We start from the raw sequence: 12848 nt of genomic DNA on the forward strand, positions 1-12848 counted from the left end.
GAAATTCCGAGCATTTAACGCTTGAATAGTTGTTAATCAAAACATTGTGCTATTGTAGACGAATGTGGTGATGGCGATGAGCTGATATTAGTGTTAAATACATACCAACAAGATGGAGCGACGACTTGGTTAAGATAGAAGGATCGCGGTGGATGCGGAAAGCACAAGACCGGTCTGAGTGGAGAGCCTTGGGGGAGGCCTATGTCCAGCAGTGGACGTCTTCCGGCTGACATGGTGATGATGATGATGATGCTGATATACCAACACTTTAGGAGTAATAGGTATTGACTATTTTGGCCAGTATTGATAAACGCGAAATCGTAGCAAATTAAAATGTTTAATAACTAATTCAGTTGTATAATGTAGTTTTTTTTTATATATTCTAATTTTCTTTATGATTTCAATTCGGATTGTGTTCCGCGTACCTTGATTTTAGAGAAGCTCGATATTTCGACACAGTTGCATGCGACAAGAGGACAAAGAGGACAAGACGACAAGATTAAATTAAATTAAATTAAATTAAATTAAATTAGATCATAAATTAATCATAAAATTAGAAATTATCGCGATAGTACAAAATCATTAATTACACTAGATTCGCATCAAATATCAGCCATCAAAAATATATTTTCGACTATCGACACTAAGGGCTGTTTCACTTCCCATTGATTAGTCTTAACTGACGGTTAAATGTGATGCCATCTCCGTCTATTCGAATTAAACAAATAGAGACGGCATCATATTTAACCGTTAGTTAAGACTAATCAATGGGTGGTGTAACAGCCCCAAATGTACAATTAAAGAAATTAAACATAATAACAGCCATAAAAAATACGCTGCGGGGTTGGTTTTTAGTATGACCCTCTTTCTTATAACCTAATGCAGCTAGGTATAACTCAAAGTTATATAATAATGCCGTCTCTAATTTTCTTCCTTAAAACTTACTGACATCACATATTTCCCATGAAAATTCAAACGATTCCCGTGTCCTATAATGTCACCTTTTCAACCCCTTACGCTCTCAAATATGACATACCGCATTGTCACTTCAAGTGGTATGTCACTATAATACAAGTACCCACTTATCCGCACTTTTATGGCGCAATGGGGTGTCTTAATAATCGTGATATTAATAGAGAGATAATAAAGAGTTTTATAAGAACGTCTTTTAAAAGCACGGATAATAATTTCGAACTTCAGTATTTTGTAACTTTGAATGGAATGTAAAATGTAATAAGTGCTATTTTTATGACATTGTGTAGGGATCTTATAAATACAGTCAGCAGCATTTGTACTAAATACTACTCTATTGCCAAGGTAATAAGAGGTGTTTAGATTATTTTGAGGAACTCATCCACTTCTGTTGACTGTGCCGTATTTGGTCTTAGAGGCAAGCTTGGAGATAATTCCGATCCGCATTGGCGATTCCTTAGGTACCTACTTCAAATAGCGATTCTACTATGTTAAAAACGTAGCCGTGTTGAATATTTGGATGTCAGTCTGTAAATAACATTGTAGAAAAAAATTCATCAAGTTTAGTGCCGTGTAAATACTATGATACTCGATTAAAAATATATAAGGCAAATATTTTCGGGTATACATATATCGGGTAAGCAAAAGGAAGGTGTCAAACTTTCTTGAAACAATTTGCTGCTTTAGTTGGATAAGTGTCAAAAATAAAAATAAATGTTTAGGGAACTGATCAAAAACACCTTAAAATTGTTTTTTTTAAATGGCTCTCCTGAACAACGTTTTTTGTTTTGTTGTGACACTATCCAACGAATTTACTTTTACCTACTTGTTCCTGTCTTTTCGCAAACTTTTCCACAAACACACGGTGTGAATGACCGTCATCTGACCGTCATCGCCAATCATCATGAGTGCATGCGTCTAATTCCTCTGGGCCAACTCAATACGCCCGGACACATTAGTCGGCGACACTACCCCGCTTTTTACGACCGGCGTGCGTTAGAATTTTTTCCGTACTTTCAATTTGCAACGGAAAATTCCTTTTGTCAAACCGCCACGCCGATCTTACCTCTACCCGAAAACTGTAGACCACATTTTCCCTTTACATTTTGGTTGGACATACGTCATTTTATTACTGAATGCTACCAATCATCACTGACCAGTTGGTGTATTTCAACGCTTCGATATTCCGAACCTTACGGGGTTGCGTTGTAGGCGGCTTTCCCTTGGGATTCCTGGGTTTAGGGGGTCAAGGCGTTAGTGTAGTATTTGCGGGTTCGATTCCCAGGTGTAAGGAACGTACGTGCACACTTAAAGACTGCCACTCTAAGATGAAGGGAGGTTCGTCATAAAATTGGACGGAACAGAGTCGGAGACGGTGTTCGGGCTTGATTTATTTTATGAGTGTTGCCTAAGTAAAAGCTACAATTTCGGGATGGAAAGGTTTTTTGAGGTACAATACAATACTCTTTGCAATACAATGACTTTATCGAACACCACATAGTAAGTACAGAGAAAACAGTTGCAGAAAGAGAAAAAATACAAGGTAGCAATAGACTTTAGAGCAATTCTAGGCAACCTTTTACTATAGAAAGAAATAGGGATGTCAGTAGGTGGTGCCAGTAAAGTTATATTTGTTTCTAACATGTTGGAAATAGTCGATTTTTATGATCTGCGACAAGTAAAACGTCTTCACTTGACTTGTGGTAAACATCGAATATTTGACAAAAAGATGCGACGTCTCTAAGGCACCATAATCACAGACTAAGTAATAGTACAACCATAATGAACAAGTTAAGTTCCTATCACATTGGCACTGGATCATGCTTTATAAAACACTAGCTGCTGTCCTCGACTTCGGCTGTGTATAATTCTCAGGATCTCAAGCCAAATATGTAAATCGATTGGAGCTAAAGCGTGAAAGCAAACTTGCAAACAAAGTGAAATTCGCAAGGATTTAGATAAATAAACATATGTATAAAGGCGATATGATACTAAAAAACGACACTGGCAAAAAAAAGGAAATAATAAAAACAAATAAAAAATAATCAGCACAAGTTTTCACGACCTAACACGTACGAAAAATACTGGCCACTAAGAGAAATACGAAAACGAAAAATGTTCCAGTTCGAAAACAGAACAAACACTATGCTACGGTGGGGACTACTTATCCATTTAGCTGTAAACGGGCAGAATGTGTCATAAAAGGCGTTAGGGGGCGGACGGAATCACGGGTTCTATTAGTTCTGTTTCCGAACGTGGAATTCCGTTTTTAAACCGAATTTTGCGTTGAATTTAGAATATTTGGCGTATTTTAAAAAATAAGTATTTAAAAAACATGCTTGTATGTTTATAAATAAATTTGTCTTGCTTAAGAGTTTCTTAGGTTTAATTAAGCAGGTAGGTATTCAATTTGAATAAAGTGTTTTTGATTTTGAAATGTTTGCACATTTTTTGTTTAAAATATAAATGTGTTATCAGTTAAATTTTGATCAAAATCGATTCAGTTATTTTTTAAATATTGTACTTACTACAACATTATAATATCATGATATTTTACTATTCATGTTAATGTTAGTAGGATTCAACATTTAATTTTATCTGTATACGAAAAATGTCTTTATTCATGTCGCTTTGCAAAAAACCAAAATATTTTTTAAAGGAAACATCTGAACCACAAAGAAAACTTTTTATTACGATTCCATTTTTTATTGTAAAGGGATTATGCTCCATTTAAGGGAATTAAGGGTAAGTCACCCTTACAATGCAAGGCCAGGGGCGGTCAACCCTCGGTCAGTTTAAAGTTATTTTAAACAATCTAATACCCTTACCCTGATGGTAAGGTCGAGCGCACACTTGCGATTATTTAATGCTTATATTCGAATTATGAAAATATGTTGACTTTGAATGCGATTTAACTTATTTGATTTGTTTTTTTTCTGATAATCAATCATTTATTAAATAGAAAATTTACAATGTTATATTATACACATTACCTAATAAACTAAAGATAAATCCTGACTAAATAAAACAAATATGTCAAATTAAATTTGATTTGGTTTTTTATATTTTTTGACGTAGATATACATACAAAGCTTCAATAATATTTTATGACAAACAAGTCGTTTCGAAACCAATCCCATATATTTCAGCAAGTGGTTGGGTAAAGAACGAACGAAGTGTTTTAGTATTTTCAATTGTTTTTGACAATTGTTCCCATATTTTGGTGTCAAAATAAATACTTAAATAAAAATAAAAGTGTGACTTTTGTATGACTATATTTTGAATAAACTTAATATTTAATTATGTTAGTTATGTATGTAATGATAAACTTAACACCAGCTGAAATAATCAATAAGTTTCTTGCCGGATTCTTCTCAACAGAGGCTTTTCAGAATCGGTGGTAGTTAGTGCTGGTTATAGCCTAAATTGAATAAAGATATTTTGACTTTGACTTTGAATCTGGATTCATTTTGTAAAAAGCTCAGTATACAGCTAAAAAAAAAACTGTTTCAATTCAGTAACAAAGTCGGAAATCATACATTTTAGTAGTTAATGTGCGCCCGCCTTTCCACTGACCGTCGCGATCTCATTAAATCAAGCACAACCGATGTTTAACTGCTATCGCTGCGTTGGAAACGGAGACTCCTTTATTTTTGAAAGAGTTATTAGTCCCCGTGCTGTAGTTCCGGTGTGATAAGGGAATTTAGTACTCTGAGATTTTTTATTGCAGATAAAGAAATTGCACATAAGAAAATGGGAGAAATTTTACGGTGTAAAAAGATTAAGCTTTAGGTTCACTATGGACTTTATTATTTGCGTACGTGCGTTTTTATTTTACAAGTATTTTACATACTCAAAAATTACTGAACGTTTTTGCTGGACTGATTCTATTTATCAAGATAATATATATATTTCAAAGCGATGGCTTTCTTTTTAGAGGCAGAAAAAAATGAGAAGTACGAGTAAGAATATATACTTACAAAGAATTATAAAGCAAGGGAATAAAAGTTATGCTCAATCACATTTCGTCTTTGTTTCCTTTTTTTCTCTTTTTAAAAACCTTAAATGGCACGAATATAGGTTTTTCTTTTTTTCTTTAAAATATTACCCGCGTTCGTAACAAAAGATACTGGTTGTTAAAATCTACGTAGCAATACCACTGTATTCAGGTTTCAGAGAGTGACTATTCTCAAGACAAGTAAAACCCCGTAACGAGTGAAACCTCTCCCGCTATCACAATAAACGTATTTGCTTACTTCAAGACAACATAAAAACACATCCATTCTCAAATGACCTGAGTAAGGTCAATAAAGTCAGAGGCGTAATGTCGGATCGTAAACTCCCTTGCCACTTTTTGCCAATTTTACCACTCCTGCCAATCTTGCCACCTCGGGTTTAGCACCCCTGTAAAGTTTCAGCTGATGCGGTCTAATGTCGAAGTGTTGGCGTTGATTGGTTGGCGGTTGTAAAAAGGTTGGCGATCGCTGGTTGTATGGAATGTGTCGGATATCAGCCAGGGATCGGCAACTTAATTGGCGAATCATCATCATCATCATCATCTCAGCCTATATATTCTATACAGTGTACCACTGCTAGGCACAGGCCTTCTCTCAGAATTAGAGGGCTTTGGAAAATTTGGTGTGGAGATAGTTTGAGATTCTAAATAAAATAAAATAAATAAATACCAAATTTCCTCTAAATCGGTTCAGTTCAGTGGTTTAAGCCAAATAGATAACAGATAGAAACAGTTTGTTAGGCTACTTTCTACTTAATGCCAATTAAGTACTACATTAATGCAATAGAAAATCCTTAAGTTTTTCTAATAAAAAAAATATGAATTATGCGCCATCTATATTCAATAAGCAGAACAGATTCCTTGAACAGGCTCATCATCATCATCCCAACCTAATACGTCCCACTGCTGGGCACAGGCCTCCTCTCAAAATGAGAGGGCTTGGGCCGTAGTTCCCACGCGGGCCCAGTGCGGATTGGGAACTTCACACACACCATTGAATTACTTCGCCGGTATGTGCAGGTTTCCTCACGATGTTTTCCTTCACCGTAAAGCTCGTGAACACTCAAATAATTTTACTACTATCAAAACCTTTATGTGCGAAATTACATTTGTACCACGAGCTTTGCAGTGAAGGAAAACATCGTGAGGAAACCTACACCTGCAAATCATTCCATCGTTTCAAATCCATCCAAATCGTTTGGGAACTGCGGCCTTAGCCCTCTTATTCTTAAATGTGCCCAGCAGTGGTACCGGAGGCTGAGATGACAATAATGATGATGATGATGATGATGATGATGATGAAAACCTACAAACAGTCTTATTCCTAATCAAAATTAAAACAAAACAAAACAGCCACAAATTAAATTCATTTTAATGACGAAACATTCAAGGAATTCCGCAAAGTCGGATATAAAAATGCTAATGTAGGTAGCTGTCATTAGTGGGAGGGGCTTTGCACGCCCCGCCCACCTGGAACAACCTTCAGGATGTATAAATATAACATAAGAATAAATATACTAGCTTTTTCCCGCGGAGCCACTTGTATGTATTGTTTTTGGAGTACAGCATGCTTTTAACTTGGAATGTAATAAGAAGAAAATTGGAACTCCTTGAGTCTGATTAGTGAATAGAAATACCTCTCGAAAATTATGTGTGAAATTACATTTGAAATTTGCTATGCAGGTAAGGATAACATCGTTAGAAAACCTGCACACATCTGCGAAGGTATTTAATGGTGTGTGTGTTCCTAATCCGCAAATGGACCGCGTTTTTTAGTCCCGACGCAAAAAAGGGTGTTATAAGTTTTTTAATTTTTATTTTTATTCGACTGGGTGGCAAACGAGCAAGTGGGTTTCCTGATGGTAAGAGATCACCACCGCCCATAAACATCTGTAACACCAAGGGTATTGCAGATGCGTTGCCAACCTAGAGGCCTAAGATGGGACACCTCAAGTGCCAGTAATATCACCGGCTGTCTTACTCTCCACGCCGAAACACAACAGTGGCAGCACTGCTGCTTCACGGCAGGATTAGCGAGCAAGATAGTGGTAGCAATCCGGGCGGACCTTGCACAAGGTCCTACCACCTGCAAAATAAATATAAAATTAAAAAGAAGTAAACAAAATCAAGACCTACAGTCTTTGGCTCTTGAAACGACTGTACCGACAGAAATGCCTACCAATGCATTTCGTACCTGTCATGCATTCGGTAGTCACCTCGGTTTCTCGCCAGTACTTGTATACCGCATGCAATTGGTAATAAAAGGAATTAATTAGTACATCACCGAATCCGCATTTTCTCCGATAACTGTCAATTCAATTCAATTCAATTTATTTCAAATAACAATGTACATTGTGTTTGAAGTTACAATACATGTCCAAATTATTTAACAAGTCAAATTAAATTACTACAAAATTATTATTACTTATTATAAAAAAAACTACAAATTTAATTAAATATGTCAATAACATTTGTCAGCAATCTGGATTAAAAAAGTAAATAAATTAACATTCAGTATAATTATAGTTTGCAAATAATGACAATATTCAAAATAGGCAATTAAAAAGACCATTTTAGCAATAATCCCGGGCATGATTACAAAATTCCTCTATTGAATAATAACAGAATTATTCTCTGATAACCTGTTGAGTGCTTAGCAATTGTGAGATTAGTACTATTTGGTTGAGGCAGGTCCTTTCGCCTTGTTGCGAGTCGTTGATCTCTCTGTTCAGCAGTTTCAACATCATTGATATAGCTCAACAAGTCCATAAGCACCACTAAAATGTACAGGCTGGGGACGGTGAGAATTCCAAATTCTTTGAGAAAGGGTCTGCAAGATGTCTGTTGCGGCACTCTAGCCAAAATCAAATAAAACCAAAACCTCACCAAAAAAAACCAAACCTAACCTTACCCTTTTCTTCCAGCATCCTCGAATTACGGAAAGAGAAAAGCCGGGACGCGGCGAGATCTCGCCGCGGGAAAGAGAACTACGAGTTTTACGAGTTGGCGAAGATGCTGCCGCTTCCAGCTGCCATCACCAGCCAGTTGGATAAGGCGTCCATCATCCGGCTGACCATCAGCTACCTGAAACTTAGGGACTTCTCTGGCCACGGCGATCCCCCATGGAGCCGGGATCCTCTGCCTACCAGTAAAACTTTAAAAGGTGAGTGACTCTTTAAAAGTATCTTTCATTATCATATTAGCCGAAAGACGTCCATATTTGAAAGAGATGTTGATTATTTTTATGATTTTTCGTCTTTCAGAACAATACAGGTCCAACTATAAAAAGGTATATTAGGTACAATAAAATTAAATAAACTAAAACTATAATAAATCTAAAAATGGACCCTGCGGCATGGTACCAAAGATGCTGGCAGCATTTCCCCGCTGGATCGCAAGACTGATGCGTTGAGCGAGGAAACTGCCAGCTCTTCGGTCTCCTGTGGTATCTCTGAGTCTCTTTGATAGATCTTTGAAGAGACTCAGAGCGCCAGGGCCCCATTGACCAAGGGTCTCGACGCCGAAAGGTACAAAATCATATTCGGCACCGAGACCACTGTATTTTCCTGCTTTGGCAGTTTCTGCCATTTCTGCTGCTGCTGCCCTTATTGATGTTCGGTGGAGATGAGACGGGGCCAGTGTGTCAACACAAGTTGCATCCCACACTGGCACACGTCCCATACTCCACGGAATCAGCGACATTCCGTCCGGTCTCTTGCCGTCATTTCTAGATATGCCTGTTGGCTCTAAAATAGCCGGCACGTTGACCGTAGCAAGAGACCGACGGATAATATCATTAAGGGCAGCATGTCTTGAGAAACGACCCGCACTTCTCTATTTTAATTTGGTATTTGACATAGGAAAGCATTATTAAAATAATTAATCGCCTCTCAACGAAATATTTGCACGCCTGCATGCAGGCTGTACCCCTAGTGCTACTTTTCGGTTACAAAGTACGTCTCGATCGCGTTCGCGTTAAAATCTCAATTTGTATGGAAACACGTACATCGCAAACGTTCCGCTCGGGTATTTTGTAACCGAAAACTTACACTAAGGGCACAGAATACAAAAAATTACACAACGTAAGACCTTCCTGTGCAGTACTGTATTTTGGCAAATAAATACTTTTGACTTTTTGACTTTTGAAAGAATTATTTCGGTTCCATCTATCAGTACCATTACCTTACAGTAATAAAGGAAAGGTTAGGTCGCATCGTTCATCCACCATTACCTCTCTTATTTCGTTTTCTAGATTTTTTTTTACCGTACAACGGCAAAACCTACTAGACACTGGCAAAATTGTCCTCCAGAGCCATATTTTTTTTAAAGAAACAATAACAACTACAGTAATAAAGACAAAACTAAGTAACGTGGTGATACGGCAGGATTGGTACTGTTGGATATTGGCCTCCCCTATAGACCTCCAGTAGCTACGGTTGGAAGCAGCCTGTATGCACTCTGAACCTGCGCCTGCGACACCTTACAGTAATAAAGAAAAGGTTAAGTCGCATCGTTCATCCACCATTACCTCTCTTATTTCGTTTACTAGATTTTTTTTTACCGTACAACGGCAAAACCTACTAGACACTGGCAAAATTGTCCTCCAATGGACAGAGCCATATTTTTTTAAAGAAACAACAACAAATACAGTAATAAAGACAAAACTAAGTAACGTGGTGATACGGCAGGATTGGTACTGTTGGATATTGGCCTCCCCTATAGACCTCCAGTAGCTACGGTTGGAAGCGGCCTGTATGCACTCTGAACCTGCGCCTGCGACTTTAACCGTCATCTGTCCATCTCCTTGGTGGACGTACAGTACTTTTAGCCCTGTTTTAATCCCCGATGCAACAAAGGGGTGTTATGAGTTTGACGCTAACGTCTGGCTGTGTGTGGCGTGGCACAGTTGCCGTTAAACAGATGATCCGATTTCAATGCGTTTTTTTACGTAAAAGCGACTTTCCTTGAAGGTTTTTCAATTTTTCTAAATTGGTTATATTATTTTTGGTAAGCCGTGGTGGCCTAGTGGTTTGACCCATCGCCTCTCAAGCAGAGGGTCGTGGGTTCAAACCCCGGCTCGCACCTCTGAGTTTTTCGAAATTCATGTGCGGAGTTACATTTGAAATTTACTTTAATTCCATGATGTGTGTGAAGTTCCCAATCCGCACTGGGTCCGCGTGGGAACTATGGCCCAAGCCCTCTCATTCTGAGGGGAGGCCTGTGCCCTGCAGTGGGACGTATATAGGCTGGGATGATGGTTAGATTATTATGATTTTTCAAATAGCTCTAAATAAGTGCCGAACTAAAATTGGTTCAATTCAAAAAACGCCGAAAAACCTAACTAACTAACTTGAAAAGTTGAACTATTTACCGCCGCCATTGTCATTTCAAGAGTTTAATATCTCAAAAAAACAGTTTAAAGCCGCCGCAAAGAAACTCACTTTCACTTCAAAAACCCGCATCGAAATCAGTCCATCCATTTGAGCGAATTACAATACCACAGACAGACAGACTTTATAACACCCCTCTTTTTGCGTCAGGGGTTAAAAACACCTAAAAAAAAGGTTATTTTCACGCAATTTATTAACACTGGCCGCATTAGGGCTACCGCAAACATTTATAACCACGTAATAACATTACTTAAAACCATGCACCCGTCCCTGTCTATGCAAAACCTTTAAAATAGCAGGGAGGGTCGGCAAATCAGATTTGCCTTCGTCAAGTCATTGTCGCACTAACCGCGTTACGCGCTCCCGTAGCGTCGGCAAAACAAGTTTATAGCTGTCTGCTTTTCAGTTAAAGTTTGGTATTTTACTTGCATAGGTACTGGCATAGGTAAAATTAATTTATTTAGTTACGATATCCGAGTGGTCTGTGGAAAATGAGTTTATCGTTATCCCGCGGGAGTTGTAAAATTTTCAGGATAAAACTATCCTTTGTTCTTTCCAGGGTCTCAAGCTTTTTCCTACATAATTTCATATAAATCAGTTTGAGCAGTTTAAGCGTGACCACGTAATAGACTGACATACTTTCGCATTTAATACCTAAGGATTTTCCTGATGACTTTTGGATGGTAGTGATTTTTTTAGGAAGTGTGATAGTAATATTGAACTTAATTTTCGAATAAAATCTTTAAAATTTATTTTCATACGATAACACCTTTTATTTGGTATCTTTAAAAAGTACACAATCACCATATTAATTCAATCACTCTTATAATTTTTACTTGACGTAAAAGCAGTAAAAAATAATCCACTGTGCAAAATTTCCTCAACAATAATAAAACAAACCAACTTTTCTCGAACTCACAAGTAAAAATAATCTGCAAACACCGCACAGTGGTGCACCAAGCCACTTTCTCCGGACAAAAAAAGCACCGAACAATGGGGTAAATCACATAAAATTGTCAGTCGAAGCGTGCACGCAAATAAATACGCCTTGGGGACGCTGATTCGCCGCAATACGTCAAATAAATATTACCTATTCGTTTGTTGGGAAACACCGGTGTTTGTTCTTGCGAGCCAGAATGAGAGAACTGATTAAATAGGGAGTGGGATTGTTTTTTAGGAATAGCGGTATATTTTGTAAAAGTGAACAAATAAGTACTTAAGCCTGTGGTTGTGGTATCAGCTTTTATTTACACCTATAGAACTCTCGAGCTTCTTGAAAGTCATCATCATCATCATCGTAGTACGACCACTGTTGGACGTAGGCCTCCCCCATAGAACTCCAGTTACCTCGGTTGGAAGCAGTATGAAAGTAACAATGACAACTTATATTAATTACTCAAAAAATATTCAGACCGATAGCTTTTTTATGATCTTTTAGAGCGATTATAATCAACAAAAAAAATCTTCAAAAGACAATGTTTCAATAACTAAAAATCTGTTAATTTTTCACATCATCGTCATTATATCAGCCGTAGGACGTCCACTACTGGACATAGACTTCCCCCATTTTCACAAAAAACAAAACGATGTCTTCACCACATTCAATATGACCATTAACAAACCAAAATTAAAAGAAGTATTTTTTATAAACACATTTTTCTTCGCTGTAAAAATATTTCAAATGCACAGTGGATCTTAAACTAGTAACAAGTGTACCAATAAAACAGCCCGCAAATCCAATTTTACCCCCTAATGCTCTTAATGCCGCCGCCCGAATCACTACATACGCCACTGTCATTTTAACTCAATTTTCAAACAGGATTTTCTTTGGATGTATAGAAATTTGGGGAAGTGTTAAGGGGGATTTTTTTTACAGGTTCTGCCTGTTTAAAGTGCCTTACAATAATCTACGTACATTCTATAGACCTTAACAAGTCTATATTAAATATGAATACTAAGAACTATTTATTTTGTACAATTATGTTCACTGAACAGCTAAATTAGTATTTTTTTTTCATTTTATATGAATAAGAACCTAATTTTCTGTGTGTGTATATAAAAGGCAATGTTACGGACTGACTAATCCGTCATTCCATCAACACACAGCTCAATCCACTGTACGGATTGCGCCGAAATTTGGCACACAGGTGAAATGTGGTTAGTTACACGTATTATGATTTGCACCTTAGGCCTACCAAGACTATCATTTTCATTATATATATATTATATTATATTATATAGTGTCTTCTTCTTCTTCAAACTTAAGAGTTACACTCTTGTCGGTGGAGTATCTTCCACTATCATTTCCTCCTATGAGCCGTCCTCTTGATACGACGCGACGCTGACTTTCACCCTTATTAAATTTGATATTTAATTTTTCTAATTATTACATTTGAAATATTGTAAAATCGCAAAAATCTATCGTTTGACAATTTAAAAAAAATCTATATGCAAATCAAAAAGACGTACTT

At 37.2% G+C, this 12848-nt stretch overlaps 1 protein-coding gene across 9 annotated transcripts in view; it reads left to right on the forward strand.

Moving 5' to 3' along the window:
• The window catches only part of trh (PAS domain-containing protein trachealess), a 270673-nt gene that overhangs the window by 204873 nt on the left and 52952 nt on the right, over positions 1-12848 (forward strand). For all 9 annotated transcript variants that reach the window (XM_074103417.1, XM_074103416.1, XM_074103420.1 and 6 more), the window contains one exon: positions 7912-8150. In XM_074103417.1, coding sequence (XP_073959518.1) covers positions 7912-8150 — 239 coding nt within the window. The remainder of the gene's footprint in view (positions 1-7911; positions 8151-12848) is intronic.

Source organism: Choristoneura fumiferana, chromosome 20 (assembly GCF_025370935.1).
Source record: "Choristoneura fumiferana chromosome 20, NRCan_CFum_1, whole genome shotgun sequence".
NCBI classification, from domain to species: domain Eukaryota; kingdom Metazoa; phylum Arthropoda; class Insecta; order Lepidoptera; family Tortricidae; genus Choristoneura; species Choristoneura fumiferana.